The 17,931-nt window shown below is 39.0% G+C and overlaps 1 protein-coding gene across 1 annotated transcript in view; it reads right to left on the bottom strand.

Annotated features, from left to right (window-relative positions):
• Window positions 1-8,526: 8,526 nt before the first annotated feature.
• The window catches only part of LOC139916869 (CD166 antigen homolog A-like), a 33,823-nt gene continuing 24,418 nt past the window's right edge, over window positions 8,527-17,931 (bottom strand). The window contains exons 7-16 of the mRNA XM_071905890.2: window positions 17,355-17,479; window positions 17,041-17,173; window positions 16,496-16,608; window positions 16,250-16,376; window positions 15,979-16,100; window positions 12,363-12,495; window positions 11,539-11,568; window positions 10,923-11,034; window positions 10,415-10,550; window positions 8,527-10,141 (exon numbers count right to left, since the gene is read on the bottom strand). Coding sequence (XP_071761991.1) covers window positions 10,448-10,550; window positions 10,923-11,034; window positions 11,539-11,568; window positions 12,363-12,495; window positions 15,979-16,100; window positions 16,250-16,376; window positions 16,496-16,608; window positions 17,041-17,173; window positions 17,355-17,479 — 998 coding nt within the window. The 3' untranslated portion in view covers window positions 8,527-10,141; window positions 10,415-10,447. The remainder of the gene's footprint in view (window positions 10,142-10,414; window positions 10,551-10,922; window positions 11,035-11,538; window positions 11,569-12,362; window positions 12,496-15,978; window positions 16,101-16,249; window positions 16,377-16,495; window positions 16,609-17,040; window positions 17,174-17,354; window positions 17,480-17,931) is intronic.

The raw sequence follows: 17,931 nt of genomic DNA on the forward strand, positions 1-17,931 counted from the left end.
GGTTGTTAAAGTAATTTGAAAGTCTTTTAACATTTTCAAATTCCACATTTACATTTTCAAATTCTACCACACATGCTGGATGGACTATGCTGCTGGAATATGAGAGGCTTAAAGACATATTTCCTTAAGGCATGAATTAAATATTAGTAAGTTGGATGGATATTGTTGCTGTTTTGGTTGGAATGATTCATACGTTTGCTGGCTACACTCTCTACTAATGTATATGTGAATGTGTGTGCATGTCTGTGTATTTGGGCGCAACATCAATACAGTGTTACAGTGAATATAAATATTTTAAAATTGAATTGTACTGTCTTGGTATTGAGCACAATATATAACAGATAATATCCTGAGTTGGCAAAAATAATAGGCCTATTAGGCCATATCAAGGGAAATTCATGCTGTTCCATGCAGGAAAGCCTAACATATAGTCAATCATCCCATGTCCTTATCTTTCAATTCATTGTTTGTAAGGTAGATACTGACAAACTAAAATGCTGACAGAATGAATAGAAGCAAAATAATATAATATACGCTGTATTTGATTAACAGTGTTGAGATTGAAATAAATTCGGCGAACTTTTTTTTTTCAAATTGATCTGTAAATGGCAAATTCATGAAGTAAAATAGAATAAAAGCTACAAGGAGCATTGAACATGAGCATAAGAAAGCACACACACACACACACACAAACAAACAAACAAGCATGCATATAGACAGCTATGCATGTACACACACACATGCACATACGCACACCAAAAGATTGGTGCAAAGACACTTGTGAACTATCAATGATGTTCTCAAATATGGAAGAATAACAAGAGAAATTTTGCAGGGGAGAATCCCTGCAAACGTGTTGGCAGACAGGTATACACCACATTTTTTTTAAAGGTTGACTGTTCAAAGTCACAAATGAATTCACCAATTTCTGAGTTGACAAGTGTCCATAGTTGAGTGTAGGTCGAGTGCTGGTTGCTAGATGCATGGTGACGGCTACGCTGACCTCTACCCAGCTGGCCCCGCCCACGGTTCCTCCGAGTTGTAAGACCTAGAAACCCCTAATGAACAGTTGTGGGAGTAGCTGTTGGAAATATAACCGAGATTTACTTCAAGACAATGGTTTTAACACTAAAACTAAAGCATTCATTTATTTTTTTTCCTGTATGTAGAGTCAGCAAATCCTTTGTTTTATGTGAGGCATTCAAATGCACTTTTAGAGGTCATGCAGTTCAGTATTCCTTTTTTTTTTTTTTAGACAGAGGAAGTTTAGATTAAAAGAAAGATTGGTGAGTTATTGTTCCAAAAAACAGGCCAAAGAGTGAGTTTTGAAAGCCAGAAATCTCAGCACCTGAGGAAGTAATCCTATCAAACCCTGCAGATATGATCATTTTGTGCTATGGGACAGTAAAAATATTACTTATTGCTCCTTTAAAGTTTTTACAATGCAAATAGTTCAGATACATTAACAGAATTGTAATCATTATAATCATTATAATCTAATAAAATGAATTTGTAGAAGTATTTTATATAAGTAACTAAGTTGTAAGTATTTTATGTTTGCTAAAGCTTATCATAAAAGAGCAAAATTGATGGAAAAATAGGCGTGACAACCATGATATAAATTTCGGTGTTTCATTCATGTTGTTTCCATCCATTGCTATTTCATAAATATCATACTATGATACTGATAAACATTCCTACAATTGTGTAATTCTTTTAAATAAACTAGCTAGCTACCCTATAGTAGCTACAGTTTTGATTTACACGATTTCTTCTTCCAGCTACTGTTCCATTATTCAATTTGCATTATGACAGTTTCACATCACCTCTTCTGTATACATATTTATACTTGCTCTCCAGAGGAATGGGGGTTAAGTGGCGAGCACAAGTGGCAAGTCGTCTTTGAAGCAGTGATGTAAAACACAACCACTAAAGGACTCAAGGGGTCGTCAAAGTCAGCAAATTTCAAATTCTACTGCGAGTTAGTTGAGTGGCAATATTGTTAGCTTGTCTTACTGTGCCACTAGCATCTTCTCGGAAACCAGTTGAACTTATTGGCTACTACTTTATTGTTTACAATGTTATGGAATGTGGTAGATTTTTTTTGTAGGTAAGCTTTCTATATTAAAAATAGCAGTGCATTTCACCTCAGTCAGGAAAGTAGATTTTTAACACAGCTAGAGAGCATAATTTTTTCAGTTTTTGAGGGTTAGATGGTACATAGCTTGCAGGACAGAGTGTGAGTCTAATCTTCCCTATTGTGCCTCCCCCGAATTCCAAAATTTCTATCTTTGGGGAACAAATATCCAGTGTTGGAACTTCGGCACCAAGCAACAATGGAGGCATGGAGATTTTGGCTAGTTTGGCAAGAAGCTGGCTGGCTACTGTCTGACAGACTATGGGACACCTCCTTGAGGTATGCTGTCAACCAATCAGAGCATTCATTAAAGCCTCGGTGTTGGTGACATCATTTATACCAGGAGGTAGATTGGGATTCTAAATCTCTTTGATGCTGTTGACAACCAGAGGGAGATTTTTTCAAAGGTCACATTTCCACAATGCTGACAGTTATAATAATTTGGGTAACTTTACATTAACAGGCCCTCTGTTAAATTATACCATGAAATTGAGAAATGCAATTCTCATTGCACTGGACCTTTAATCTTTGGAAAAAGAAGTGAAAATTATATGCATTTTGGAAAATATACAGATGATCTCAAGCTAATGTGTGTTTGGTTTTTTTAATACTGGTTCTCATGCTAGTTTTAATGTATACTTAAAGCTACTGTTTGCGCTATTTGAAGTGAGTGTCCAATGTGAATGTACATAGAAAAGGGTGTGGATGTGTAGTTTTACTGAACTCAACTTATTTAAAGGTATCCTATGTAAGATTTCCTCATTTTTTTCCCCCCATTTGGTTTGTCGTCGTTTCCTGTCCTCAGCTCAGTGTATTTTTCGGAGCCGTAAAAATGCTCCCCCTCCCCCTTCGGCTGGAGCCCCTCCCAACCCTTATAAAGCGTGGTTTATACTCTGTTCTGAAGGTCGGACAGGGCTTCTGTTTTGGGGGGGGCAGTTCGAAATTGTGACTCTCCGAAACAGAAACATCCCAACACGCCCCCCCCACCTCCACAGTGATTGGCCAGCTGTAATGAGGTATGAAGGGGTCTGGGAATGGGAGGGAGCCGCAAATTTCCGCCTGTACCTTCTCCTCAGAACAACTTCCGGCAATGTACCTGTGGCGGCAGACCGTTGGGGGGGTGCGGCTTTTTTTTCAATATATCACAGAGTTTTATATATGGACTTATAATATGTCATGACTTATTTTCAATACATCACGGTTCAGGGGCAATATGCCAGTAGGCTATTTGCATTGCACTCATGTTAATTTTCGTATCTGAGTGTTGGGCAGTTTCACACAGCTCCGATTAAAAGTGTCAAGTTACTTTTTACACGCACCGTTACAAACGCATGCAAGTTTGGAGCAAATTGTAGAATTTTAAGCTCGCTTTTCGTTTTGAGTGCAAAACTACAGGTCTGCTGTGTTTCTCACACAATCGGATGGGACAGAAAGAGGCATGTGTGTGTGTGCAGTGAGTTTACAAGAAGCAACTGTGTGTGAGCGCCGGCGTGATTAGTCTCTGGTGATCGCTTTAGATCAATTTCTACAAACTGGCCAACTTTTGATTTTGTGGCGGTCCGTGACGATATTGTGGCGCTTTGAGTTACATTCATTTTTGTGACTCACCTGAAAGTGGGTGTCTGCCCTGTGCAGTAATTCTATATGCAGACTCAAAAATGATGGCTACATCATTTGCGTATATCAAGTACATTGTCCTTGTTTAGATGGGCAAAGCAAAAATGCCCTTTGTGACCATAATTTATTTATTTCTAATGACAGCTTTAGGAATAAAGGATAAAAACAATTATGGCTATTAGAGATTTGGACAATCACAAAATGAAAAGTACAGATGTATGCAGATGACACTATCTTTTTTTGCAACCATGCTCTTTTTTTTTTGCAATAGACTTACACAATTTTGTGAATAGTTTGGGTTCAAAAGCCACTTTTTGTTTTACCTACCACCTAGGATTTTAGCTCCAATTTTGGCCAGATTGGCCGTCCCAGACAAATTTTGGATATCAGGAAAATCCCAGATTCTGAGAGGTGATCTTGATCTTGCTCGGGACCATGGCTGATACAGTGTGAGTGGGTCCGGGACTCAGTCCGAGCATCTCCGATTCCAATCCGATCTCCATTCTTTGACCCATCTGGACCATCTGGAGGGTTGTTTTATGTATCAGTAGAAGTGCTAAAGTCAGTTGAACAGTATTTAGAGCTACAGGGCACACAACTAAATGGCTCAATGGAGAATGTTTTTTTGTTTGTTTGTTTGTTTTTACAAAATTTTGTCACCCAAGAAGTCCAAAACATTTGGGGTTTGTTTTAAACCATCACAAGTAACACAGTTTGATCATTGGACTGTATTTTTCTTGATCTTGAGAAGTTATAACTCAAAACTATATAAAACTATACTTTTAATTCAACGTTTTTTAATTTGAGGTTTAACCAATATGATTTTACTGATTAATGAAAGGACTGGACTCAGTTATGACCTAGTTACTATCAAGCTTAACGTTGATGCACAATGTTTCAGCAACGTTTTCGAGGGATAAGATAAAAATGGTTAAAGTCCAGGGCCAGATAATATCACAGTGAAGCTGTTGAGGTTGTGTGCTGAGCAGCGGTCTAATACTGTGTTACATATTTAAACTGTGACTACAATAACAAAACGTTCCAAGGCCATGGAATCAATCTAGCATTTTTTGAAGCAAAGAAACGGGTTCCCAATAATGACTTCAAACCATCACTATAGACAACATCCAGTTCACCTGTAGGAATGAGACAGGGGAGAAAGATGCCAGTGTGAACCTACTCACATTTCTGTAAAAGCATCTGGATGGTCTAGGAACACGTTGGGCTTTAATTTGTTGATGTTTTTCTGGCTTTAATACAACATGGCAGCGTGCTTTACCCAATACATAGTCATTTTAATTTTTATGTTGGATTGTTGATTGTTTTTTAACATGTTCTCAGAGGGTGAAAGTAGGTTAATGCCTCATCTTCCACTAGATCAGCTCAGGGATTGTGTCCTGTCCCGTTTCCCATACACTCTCTACACCAATGACTTCATGGGTCATCATCAGGACAGGCACGTTGTGAAAATCACTGATTACACTGTTATCATAAGCATGTTACAACATCATGATACAATGTAGGAGTGTTTTGTTGGGTAATTCCCACAGTGGTGTAGTGATACATCTCAATGTGTCCAAAACAACAGGACAACTAATTTTAGGAAATACGCCCTATAAGTCTATAAGTCTGCAACTTGTATCAAAGGTCAGAATATTGAATTTGTGAAGCGTTACAAATATTCGGAAACCATTATTGACTAACTACTTGTGATTATCGTACTGACTCAATTTGTAAAAAAGTCTGAATAGAGATAATATTTTTATGAAGGTTTTTAATCTGAACAGGGCTATGATGTCTTTGTTTGACATCTTTTGTCAAACTGATGCTTGCCTTCTCAGACTGAAAATGAAAACCCTCAGTGATAATACCTTCAATGATGTCTATGTAAGAGAAGTCCTAAAGCCCAGAGCGTCACACAATGCCCTAGTCGTTCCTTGTGGGGAGAATTACTCCTTTCAGGCTGCTCTTTCAATTGTTCATTATAATAAGTCTTGCATGTAGTCCTGTATATTTTTTATTGTGTGTATTGTGTATTATGCCTCACTGCAAACCAAATTGACCATTTTGGACAATAAAGTCTTAGATTTGAACTTTTGAACCTACTTTTGTAACACTCAGTTTTGGTGGAATTCCTCATTTATAAATAAATAACACTTTATTTTGTTATAATGTAATACAATTTTGCAAAAAAAAAAGAAGAAAGAGAAGAAGAAGCAATATGACGCTACAGTAGCCGACCTCATGAGCAACAGGTGTGCACTTTGTTTCCTGCAGTTTTTGAATGTCAGTATCTCCAAACTGACCTAAGTAGGCTGAAACTTTTGATTTTTATTTCTCGCCTTTAATGAGTTTATGGAGACTCTATTTGCCAAAATCCTTCAGATGAACTAAATCAAGCATCCAAAGTTACCTGCGGCTACTTCCAAATAGGTTATCCTGTGAAATAAAATAAGCTTCATTCCCTCATCTCCTGCATGATCACTACATCCTCCAAGATCCCTGGTAGGAAATTAATAGTAGTGAGAAAGGAAAGGAGGTCACACTTTATTTGGATAGTCCAATGCTGATTTTCAACTTCCTATCAAGTGACTATAACGTGTCACTGAAAGTCTACTGAGTTTCAAGTGATACTCATAACTGTGTGAAAGGTAGTCTATAGATATTCAATTCAATGTCGTGGCTGGGGTTAATCTTAGAGGTGGGGTTAATGTTAGAAATAGGGTCAGGTTAGGGTTTGGTTTAGGTCTAAAATGGGGTGAGGGTTAAGGTTGGAGATGCACCAAATAGGTACACAGGTGCAATAGTGACACTTTGTCGAACATCTACTTTTTGTCACCTGATAGTTAGTTGAGTATCAACATCGGACTATCCAAACAAAGTGTTTCCAGAAAGGTCAACAGCAGTGAAAGGAGTGAAAAGCTTTGGAACTCACACTATTATCCTTCGCTGCACATCTCTGAAAAGTGACCCTGCTATCAGTGATGTGATACTTAAGAACAGTAGACTTCTTAGGAGGTGGGGATATTGCAACCCACCCATGCTATATTAATTAAAGGTAGCTTAGCTTGGCTGAAAATATGAGTACAGTCTCTGTGCCCAGAGCAAAAAGAGGCTATGTTCTGCAAACCTGTGTATTGCCATGACTACACTCCTGCCTGTTATGCTCTTTGACCAGAGGATGGCAGCAGAAGCTCATCTTTTATTTTGTGTTTTGCAGACCGCCTGGTGTTGAGGTCAAAGGCGCCTGGATTCTGACTGAAACAATTACATTTCTCAGTTTTCATTTCATTTTGGGAGACTGGCCATTGCGACACAGAGGCCAATCAGCTGAGTGGGAGCTGGTTAAAGGGAATAACTATTCATCTACAGCACCTACTATTACTACCCAAGGGCTCTTGGGTAAGGCACTGAACCCCCACCAGCTCAATCTGCAGATGACCCTGTTCTGACCTCTCTATGAAAATATATAATGTGTTTAAGATGAATTTCTGTGTCTTTGTGAAGAAGAAAATCAATTTGACTTAGATTTAGTTCCATTTTTTATTTAAGATGTTTGATTTTTGTCAGGTTGCTATGCTACAAAGCTCTACTAAGCTCATAAGGCTTCTTCTTTTCATGCCCCAACGTAGAAAGGCCCGCATGGCCCAACATGCATCATCAGATCAAACATGCTTCTGCCCTATTGCTGTTGCAGTTGAAGGTGCTCATGTTGAAGGTGTCCCCTCCACTCCATGGGCTGGTAGGTCAGAGGATGTAATGGCGTCTACATTATGCTGTAAATTATGACACTGTGTTAAAGCTTCTGCGGTGACACAGGTGCCAAATGAAAGTAGAGGTTCCAAGGATTCCATCGTACCACAGTATAATATTGTAACTTAATGGAAAATGGGCTAAAATGGTTCTAAATTAAACTACTTTTAATCTGATGAGATGATTAGAAGCACAACTTGCACCTATTTTAAAGCACAGTTAAACCCATGGAGTCCACTTTGTTCATAGCGGCTGTACTTAGGTTGCTACCCGACACTCCACCTCCCCTGAAATGTTACATCAGACCTCACCCTTCCTTCAACTCTTACTCAGCCTTGTTAGCTTTTTGCTATGAAGCCAATTTTTATAAATATATAGATGGCAGCCTTGATATTGTACACTACCGAATCTATTGCAGTAGTAACATCCTTGTTTTTCCTGCCTTCAGCAAAATCCAGAAAGTGTACTTCTGATCATTTTTGTGTCCAGAGACAGTAGTTTTTCTCACTTGTCTCCAAAGGCGCATGTTGCCCGTTGTTCAAACATGGCGTTTGAGTGGCTGAAACCGCAACAAATATATAATACATTTAGCATAATTTCTACTGCAAATGTGTGAAAACTTGGAAAATAACATTCTAAAGTCTATAATTCCATATGGATGTCTATTTCCATTTTGGAGATTTGTTAAATTTAAGAATTTTTTTAATCTAATTCCATAATTATATTGAGAATTCATTGTTTATTCATGAATAGTGTATATAGAAAATTCACCTTTTTCAACTCTCTCTGCCCACTCAGAATTCTAGTTTTTTACCTCATTATCCCAAGTTTCCTGTGAATGTTATGAAAGCGAAAAAAATTTCTAAAATCTGAACTCGGCCTTTACCAGGGTTGCCTTTTAGTTTATTTCAAAAGAGGAGCAATGTGCCATTGAGTGAGTAATGGAAAACAGACTGAATAAGGCTATCAAGGCTTCATTAATGACAAAGATAACAACATAACATTCTGTGGACATAACCTTTCCAAATGTACACTTTATTTTAAACAAAAGTACAAAAACAAATGTCAGATATTTACAATACTTGCATGGCAATGTTCACTTTCTTTGGTCATTCTTCCAATTTGATGGTTTTACACAACGTAGGGAACAAACAGCAGCTTGAAAGTCTGAGATTATCACATGCTGAATCTAATATTCAACCAGACGCTGAGCAACCTACTGATGACTCAGAACTGAATTACTTTCTGTGAAGTCTGCAAGTAATTGTTATCAATTGTTTCAATCTAAGATATGACTCATGTGACAGTTATTGATTTTGCCTAACAGGATTTCTAATCTTGAACAATATAAATAGCAAAAAGAAAAAGAAAATCACAAACTTCACAATTACATCCTGGTCTGACACATTTTCAGATTTAGTAAATGCTCATAGATGACCCTGACCAAAATTGTGACATGTACAGCTGCGTATCTTCCATCATATTCTACACAAATTTGACATGAAAAACATAAACCCTAGTGCACATTACAAACTGAAGCAATTACAGGTAGATTTTCAAAAGAAGGCAAGTATATCATGATAGCTATTTTCCAAGCAAGTGGTGTGCTCACTAATTACAAAACGAGGCTGTACTTATATGAGAAATGATTCATACCTCAGAAGGAGCACCAACTGAGAATTTCACTAACACACTTATTACTAGCCTAAAAAAGACATCTTTTTCACTCCTACGCTTTTAAGGATTTCTCATAAAGGAAAAGTATGAAACGAAACAATGACTGTATGTAATACAATCTGTGCAATCAAACTAATGCCAATAAAAATGTTATGACTTAGATTCTTTCAAAAATCTACCTGTGTCGCAGTGATAATGTTCGATCTACATAATGACAAGTGAAAGGCAGAATGAACTGAGAGTCTGTACGTTTCTCTCCTGATACTTTGTAAAGAGGTACAGACAAACAAAGAAACAAAAATCATGTAACATCAAATAATTTTGTGGCACATCGCCTATTTCCTGCAATGCTAGGGGAAATATGCCTCATAACCCGTAAATCATATTACCATCTATATCTAATGCCGAGTATAACTATATACCCTTAGCCCTTTCAGCGGTTTCATCTCAATTTCAACATTTTCATGCATGGACAAACAAACTGAACTTTATGCACAAATAAACAGATTTAATACACCGACTTTGAAGGCAGAAGTTGTTTGATTGTGATGATATGAAACTAAGAAGCAACGATGGCGATGTCCCTCTGCCCCTCCTATGCCTTTTGAGGGTCAAAGAGACAAACGTAGACTAATGTAGGCCAACACATCCTTACAGCAAAGGCAACTGGTCTAGTAGTAATTCTACTTGTATCAACTAACAAACCAAAAATTTGCATTTCCTCAGTTTCCCCAAATCCCTTCTAATGGATATGAAACCTAATAGTAGACAAGTTTACACATGTATCAGTAGTGCAGACAAGTTATGTATATCACATACAGTATCCGTGGATATGCTTTTAAGGGAAATTCTCCCTGAAACCAAATCCAAATGGTCTTCATCCAAATACTCCGCTCGTTTTCCCCAAAGACAGAGGTGAAGAGAGATGTGCAAAAGCTTCTTGTTATCGCTTCCTCACTGCAGGGGAAAGAATGAATCAAAACCGTGTTATTTACGAGAGAATAATTACGAGAAAAATAACAAATGAAAAATGCATTCATCATCCGTGCTTTATTTATGCTTATGTTGGAAAATATGAAGAAATTAAGCCTTATTTACCGAGAGCCTTATTTACATTTCCCTTCTGTATACGTGTTTTGTCAGTTTGTTGTTTGTTAGATGTTTGCGTGTCTATTTATGCTATACATTGTAAACCTCTATATATAAAAATGCGCCTGTTTTGTCCTGTACCTTTCACATTCCCAAAGGATGGTTCCTGCTTCTTTACACCTCAGCTTTTTGGCTGTTCTCCTCCACCTTTTCCTCCAGCTTTTTCTCCTCCTCAGAAGATCCATTCTCCTTTTCACCAGTCTTCCAGCTTCCTTGCCTTGTTAGAATAAAACATTGTCACTTGTCAGCACTGGCATGCTGATAACCCCTCCCTTTATAGTCATTTGTATAAAACAAACATTAATTGCACATGGTGATAGAATGATGAATGTATATTGTGTATCTGCTGCTGTCTGTTGTATATCAGTCCCTGTCTCATTGCACTGAATGGGAGTTGCTTTTGTCCCTGTGCCATGTATTCCTCATTGTATTTATATTAGTAAATTAGATTGAGACGACAAACATCACCGAGACCAACTCCTTAACATTTATTGTATTTGGCAAATGAAGTGATTTTGATTCTGACTAAAAACACATTATATTCAATGTAACATAATTCTGATTTGTAGAAAAGCTGATGTTGACTCACTTGGATTTCTTCATGTACACCCAGTATGCCAGGCCTACAAGCACAGTGGCAATGAGAAGACCAACTACAAGTCCGACCACCAACTTGGTTTGCTCGCTGTCATCCGACTGGTCTGTAACAAAGATACAAAAATAAACATCAGAGACCTGCAGACAACTTTCAGTATGAAGAAAAACCTGCCTGATCAATGTACGTCAAGGGGAAGCAAGCATTATGTTCAATAAATGCATTGATGAATGGACACACCCACACTGTCAATGATTATGACTCTTGTAGAGTTAAATGTACATGATGGAAATCCTTAATTCATGACTCATTTCACTAGCCATTGAGAGAATGGACAACATAGAGAGATTTTGTCAGGATGCTGGTAGCTCCATTCCTCTTACTCCTCTAAATTTTATTTATTTCACATTTCAAAGCAGCCATGAGCAAATATTTACTGTACCAGCAACACACTGTCCAAAGATAGATTTCGTAGTACAGGAGCCCTAGGTGGTGTTAAAGCTCTAAAGAGCATGAATGTACAATAAAAGAGGCTTCTTTTTCAGTTAATACAGTATTTTTTCAGCCCCCTCTCCCCTTTCTTACAAGCAAGAAGACCGCTACAACTTACCTTGTTTATCCATTCTCACCTCCTCAAATACTGAAATCAGATATAAAATAACATTAACGTCCAACCAAAAAACAAAAACAAACCAAACCAAACCAAAAAAAAGATCTCTACACTACTTTTATGCTACTTTTGCATGCAAATCAAAAACACGATTCAGAGAGGGAAAGGATAGAGTCCAGCATCCCAACATACACACACCAAGTAAAGGGAGAAGAGAGGTGAAATGCTGTCCCAAACACACAGGGATGAGAGGAAGCAAAGACTGACAGCAGCACTGTAGAGTTATGGAGAAGAGTGTGTACCCAAAAGTGAGCTGAGTGCATGCACAGATTAAAGTTGGCTAGGTAAGTGACAGTGATGTAGTGATACATAAAAAGGCGGATAAAGTACAACCTCCACTTGGTGATCATCATAAGGCAAACAACCACCAATATAACTAAAAATCAATAATACTTCCAGAAAACCATTTATTTCTGCCTTTCCCTTTAAAAGTCCTTACGCTGTATGACTGAGATCAACTTGACTCTACTTACTATGTTGTATACTATCAATTCATGTCATAAAACTTCAGAAAAAAAGGTGTGTAAACTCTATTCCACAAATAAAAATGTGTGTAAACCGATGCCCTCCACTACATCAAGTTTATGTGAACCATTAATGTAAAGCAACACTAAACGTTGTCAAGTCAACATGCAGACAGAGAGTTAGTGAGCAGAGAGTAAGGACAGATCAACAAAGGCGAGATTACTTAGTTATGCGTTAGGGAAAATGTGAAGGGCAGGAAAGCTGAAGGCCATACTCCCAATTTCCCACTTTGTACTTACAGGATGACACATTTATGGCCTTGCTATCCTGGCCAAGCTCATTGTACACCGTACAAGAGACAGTCAGATTCGCAGTAGGCACAACAGTGATCTTGTGCGTTATCTTTCCATTGATGAAGGGACTCTCATCCAGCTGAACAACATGAGAAAAACACATTTGTTAGTATTAAGGTAGTTTGACACAAGTTGACATTTTCTTGGGTTTAACAAATCTGCCATGGTATGTAATTCTGAAGAAATAATAAATCGTCCCATAGCTTTAGATATCAGAAGATCCAGCTGCTGTAGAAAAGGCCAAAATGAGAGAGTGAGTGTATAATGCTGTTTCACACCACTAGGGGGCGGTGTTGGATCTATGTGTCACTCAGCCTTGGGATGACAAAGAGAGCGCGTGTGCCTTTGGGATATAGACACTGGGGTCTCGGAGGGAAAACCCCAGACACAAAGGCAAACTGCCAACACCCTTTTCACATCCTTTACATATACAAGAGGATGTGTGTACTTTGTAAATAGCCGTTTCTAAGCTTGTGTTTTGAGTCTTATATTATTCTCTCTGAATAGGCGTTAAAGGATGCCACATCACACACTGAGAGGGGAGAGAATAAACTTTGTCTGAAATGTGCGTTTGCTCCCAAATGCACTGTCACTCAGTGAATGAGGTCAGCGCACCTTTGGAGTTGATTAATTAGGTAGAGTTAGAGTTTATTTGCACATATAAAATACAATGGTTAGACATAGAAAGAATAGAGAAGAATTGTTACAAGCCTACATACATAGACGTTTACATGTGTGTATGAACACACACACACACGCACACACACACACACACACCCATTATGTAATGCAAAAAAGGCTGCACATCATTTCACACTGTCTTATTGTGTGGTTCTGCTATCAGTGCACATACAGGTGCTCCGCAAAAAAACAAGAGCTTTTTTGTCTTCATGACAATCTGGTGCATAATAAAATGAGTGAGCCTCAGAGAAAATGAAGAAATTTACTCTTTGAAAAAAAAAACAACATTTAGAGCTGTTTGGACCAGTTAAGTTGAAAAGTATGACAGTTAGGGAAATGCTAACAGTGTCAAGCCGCTATACGCATAGCAGGGAACCTTTCACTCACTCTGCAGTACAGTGTGAATAGTAGAGCAAAGAAAGGACTGCCTCGCGACCAAGACATTGACAATGAACCTCACATTGTTTTCTGGCTTCGTGACAGAGTCTGATAAAAAGGAAGCTTAAATAGACTGCCTCTGCAGGGTCACACCTCCCTATTTCTGCTCAGTGTAACATGATGTTCTTCAGAGGGTCTTTGTGAGGTAAACCATGCTTTTTATAGAACCAGTTCATTTGAAGAAACATGTGATTCTTCTTTGCTGCTCTAGGAACCATTGGTTGCTCCGTATAACTACTAGCTGTTCCATAATATACCTGTAGAAACGTGTTTTTTGTTTCAGAGGTTCCAAATGGCAAACTTGGTTGTACATTTACCTGCTGCAGATAGAAATGGCAGCTATGTCTTGGCTACTTTGTGGAAAAAAACATCCAGATGTTGCCCTTGGTTACCTATTGATTTTATTGCTGTTGTCGCAGTGGGACAAACTGTTGCTGCGATATGGGCAGAACATTCTCAGAACATACATTTCTATGACAACCAGTATTGATTCTTCAGCAATAATGATGGTTTTAAGCTTAAACAAGGACAGACACATTCTAAGCATTCTGCACATACTGTATTCTGAATGCAGTGCTTCCAGAAACCTTCATTTCTTTCAGCCCTCGGTGTATTATTAGACGCCTGGGAGGAGCACCTCAAGAAGAGCCGGCTCTGTGTGTTCGTTGGTTCGTTGGTTAGTTTGTAGCGCTTTTTGCAATGCACAGTGCTTAGGGGAATTAAGGGATGCCTCTTTAGCCCTGCAAAGGGGACAGTCACGCCAGTACCAGGGGTACATTCACTTACCAGGAAGTAGCTCAGTGATTTCTTTAACTGTAGTGTTCTAAGTCAGTTCATGATTTAAATATTTGGTTCACCAATTCTCTTAGTTATAACAACACTGTGCTATCACAGCACTTGGGTGTTAATAGGTGGAACTCAGTTTCATTCACACCAATCATCCTTGATCTTAAAGTATTTAAAACTGTTATTGACACTTGAATTCTCAATACACTAGGTAATGCAATGCATTTTAACAGTTCTTGAAAGCGTGAAAACAGGAATTATGAACATCGTAATGTTAATTTGACCTCAGGGTCCAATTATAGCGGGTTTAGATCTGCACCCAATTAGGAGGGCTGCCTAATTGTTAAGATCTCAGCGTTTATAACACTAAATCAACAACTATCTTCCATCGTTTATAATGGTGATATTTATGAGGAATGCATAAAATAATTTAAAAAATACAGCACTGTAAGCCTTCACCAGATGCTTCTTTAAATGAGTCACCAACATGAATATCTGTGGCTAATAAATATATTTATCAATCTAAAGGGCAGAGTTAGCTAAACAACAATACAAAGTTAGCTTGGGAAAACTTTATAATGGAGTAGACCAGCAGGGTCAGCAAGGGCTCTTTCTCACCGCTGAGGCAAAGAGCTTAAGGAGGCAATTTTGCATAAGGCAAATTTGAGCCATTTCTCTCATATTTCAGTTTTTGTTGTTGTTTTTTTTCATGTTTAGGTCTAAGCAAGGAAAATTGCAAGTATAGTATGTAACCTAATGAGGAATCTCCAGATCTCTCCCCAGCCTGAGCAGAAGGGGCGTCACTTCACAGAAATTATAGGGTGTGAAGCCTATGCAATCTTTGCTCCTTCAGTGGTTCTGTGATAGTTGTTGACTCCAACAGCCCAACCAATTTAAAGTACTGTAAAAAGTGGCGCAAACATCAGCCTTTGAAGCGCAGCTGACCACTGATGACTAGGGCTGGGACGATATGCTTATCTTACGATACGATTCGATACGCGATACGGGGTTCACGAGTCGATACAACCACAATACGATGCAATAAATAAAAGTTTGTCTGACTGCAGAATTATGCTTATTTCTGAGGCACAAATCTATCTAGCAATGGCATGGCTTGCTAGAATGTAAACAACAATTTAAAAATGTCATTACAAAGTGAAAAATAGCTAATATCACGTTTTTCTGTCCCATGATACATATTGTCACATTTCTTCATTTTCTCACATTGTGATATATTGAATTATATATCGTCCCATCCCTACTGATGACCGATTGCTTTGTGTTTAAACTCACATCTTCGAGTCTCTACCATTCAGTCTAAACAGGAGCTGAATGTTTTTGTTATCTTTTTCCCAACTGGCTCCTATGTGATTATGTGCTGAACAATCATTATTCATTGCAAGCATCTTTCCCTCTAAGAGTGCAACAAGTCTGGAAAAATGGGGAGAATTTGTGCATGCTTTGTGTGGTGGCAACAGAAGGAAGAAAGGTGGCTTTGAATAAAAAAAAATCTTCTCTTCCAATTACAAGGGAAAATATGCATGTGCAATTATATCAAACTGATAGATATGACCTTCAGAAATTGTAACAATTAGCATAAGGAGAATTTCATGATGATGATTAGCAGGGATAATACTCTATGAGTGTGTGTGCATACCGAGGTGCCATTGATGCTCCAGGAAACAGAGGGCTTTGGGGAACCTTCAGCCTCACAGATCAGGACCTTGTGTCGGCCATCGTCACTACGCCGCTTGGACAATTGCCTGATGACTGGAGCACCTGAAAGAAGACGTACCTCTTCAGCTACATCAGATTGGGAAAATTATTGCATTTGTCTACATCACACGGTTATGCAGCATAAAGACCACTGGTATTTCATTCATGGCCACATAAAAAATGACTGAGGAAAATCTCACTCAAGTCCTTACCTTTGACAACCAGCTCGAAAGACGCTTTTTGGCTGAGAAGGCCCATTGTCACCTCGCAGTCGTAGCGGCCAGAGTCAGAGTAGGTCAGCTTGCTGAACACGGGCTGCTTGTCCAGCTTAACATTATCCTAATTAAATAAAAAAGAATATCACGGCTATTAATAATATTCTTCTTTTAAGTAGTTATTGCACAATTTCAGCTGGGACTACTTATATAGGCTTTGGTATATAGTGATTGCTCCCCCACCTTTGTCCAGGACACCTTTGGGTCTCCAGAAGCATCAACCTGCAAAGCCAGAACCACAGCCTCCCCGGCACTCTTCAAGATCTTCCCAGAGGGGCTTAACTTGATGTCCAGGTCTGAAAGAGAGGACAGAGCTGTGAAAAGATGGTTCAAGAAGCCTGAGAAGGGTGAAGGCTTTGTTGCCGTTAACCATACTAGACCCCTGTGACGGGCTCAAAGCATCCTTGTAGATGCAGCTCATTAAAGGCAACACAGCTGACACTTTCATCACAAAGCATGGGAAGACCAGCAGGCTGGCAAAGAGATTCTAGAGAGCGTCTTTCTTCTCTGCAACAAACACTATGTGCCTTCACAGCAGCAAATACGAATGCAGATGGAAAAATACAGCACAGTGACGATGAAACGGTAGAGCATTCTGGAGTCAATAGTGTTGAAATGTGTTCATTACAAATTAGGATTTTTTTATCTTTATAATTTACTGGTGTGTGGCAAAAGCGTAGCAGTCCCTAATGTTAGTAATACACCGTGGCAGTGATTTGGTCGCTTACAGCTGACTGTGATGTTCTTAGAAGCTTCCATCTTGGCGTCATCGATGAGAGAGCATTTGTATTCACCGGTGGTGTCACGTGTCACATCTGTCAAGGTGTAAGCGTCTGAATTCTCCACTTTCACCACCTCTCCCTTCAAAGACATAATGATACATTTAGACCATCACACGTTGGCAGGTGCTTAGTTGCCGATGCATCACCGGAGAGATGGAACAGGTAGTCATTATAATAAGTTTGCTGATGCAGAGCTGTAACAAATACGGATGGGAGGAATGCTTTTGAGCCTTTGATGAGGGATATTGAGGAGAGTCTACCTTGAGGTGAAAGTTAAAGCTGGTAGGAGCCGGGTTCCCGTCTGCCACACACTTCAGAGTCACATTGTTTCCCTCTATAAGATGTCCCTCAGAAATGACCTGGAGACTGATGTTCTCTGTAGGGTCTGTGTAGAGTCAGCAGCAAGAGAAATACAGAGGGAGAAAGTAAGAGAGAGAGCAAGAGGGTGTATGTGCTTCAGGAGGCGGGGTGCGTGTATATGAAGAGGAGGACTGTATGTGCCCAAGGCAGCTGACAGTAGGAACCGCAGAGACGAGCACTGCTTGTACGCTACAGTGGTCCAGAGAGCTAAAACATCATGCCCTAGTACTGGTTATGGCCATCTTCAAATGCAGCTGAGGAGATGGTTGAACTGCAGTCGCATCCTGAGGCACTGGACCAAACAATCCTTTCGAACCTCAGTGTTGCTGCTCCACATGAGACTGTTCATATTTCTTTTAAGAAAGTGTTTAAACAGCCTTCTAGCACTAATAAGGCTCTACTAAAAGGTCATCTTGAGAAGATAGCATTAATCATTAATGCTATGTTCAGTATCACTCCCATAACAGGCTCATCCTC

The sequence above is a fragment of the Centroberyx gerrardi genome, chromosome 6, assembly GCF_048128805.1.
Source record: "Centroberyx gerrardi isolate f3 chromosome 6, fCenGer3.hap1.cur.20231027, whole genome shotgun sequence".
In the NCBI taxonomy this organism is placed as follows: Eukaryota; Metazoa; Chordata; class Actinopteri; order Beryciformes; family Berycidae; genus Centroberyx; species Centroberyx gerrardi.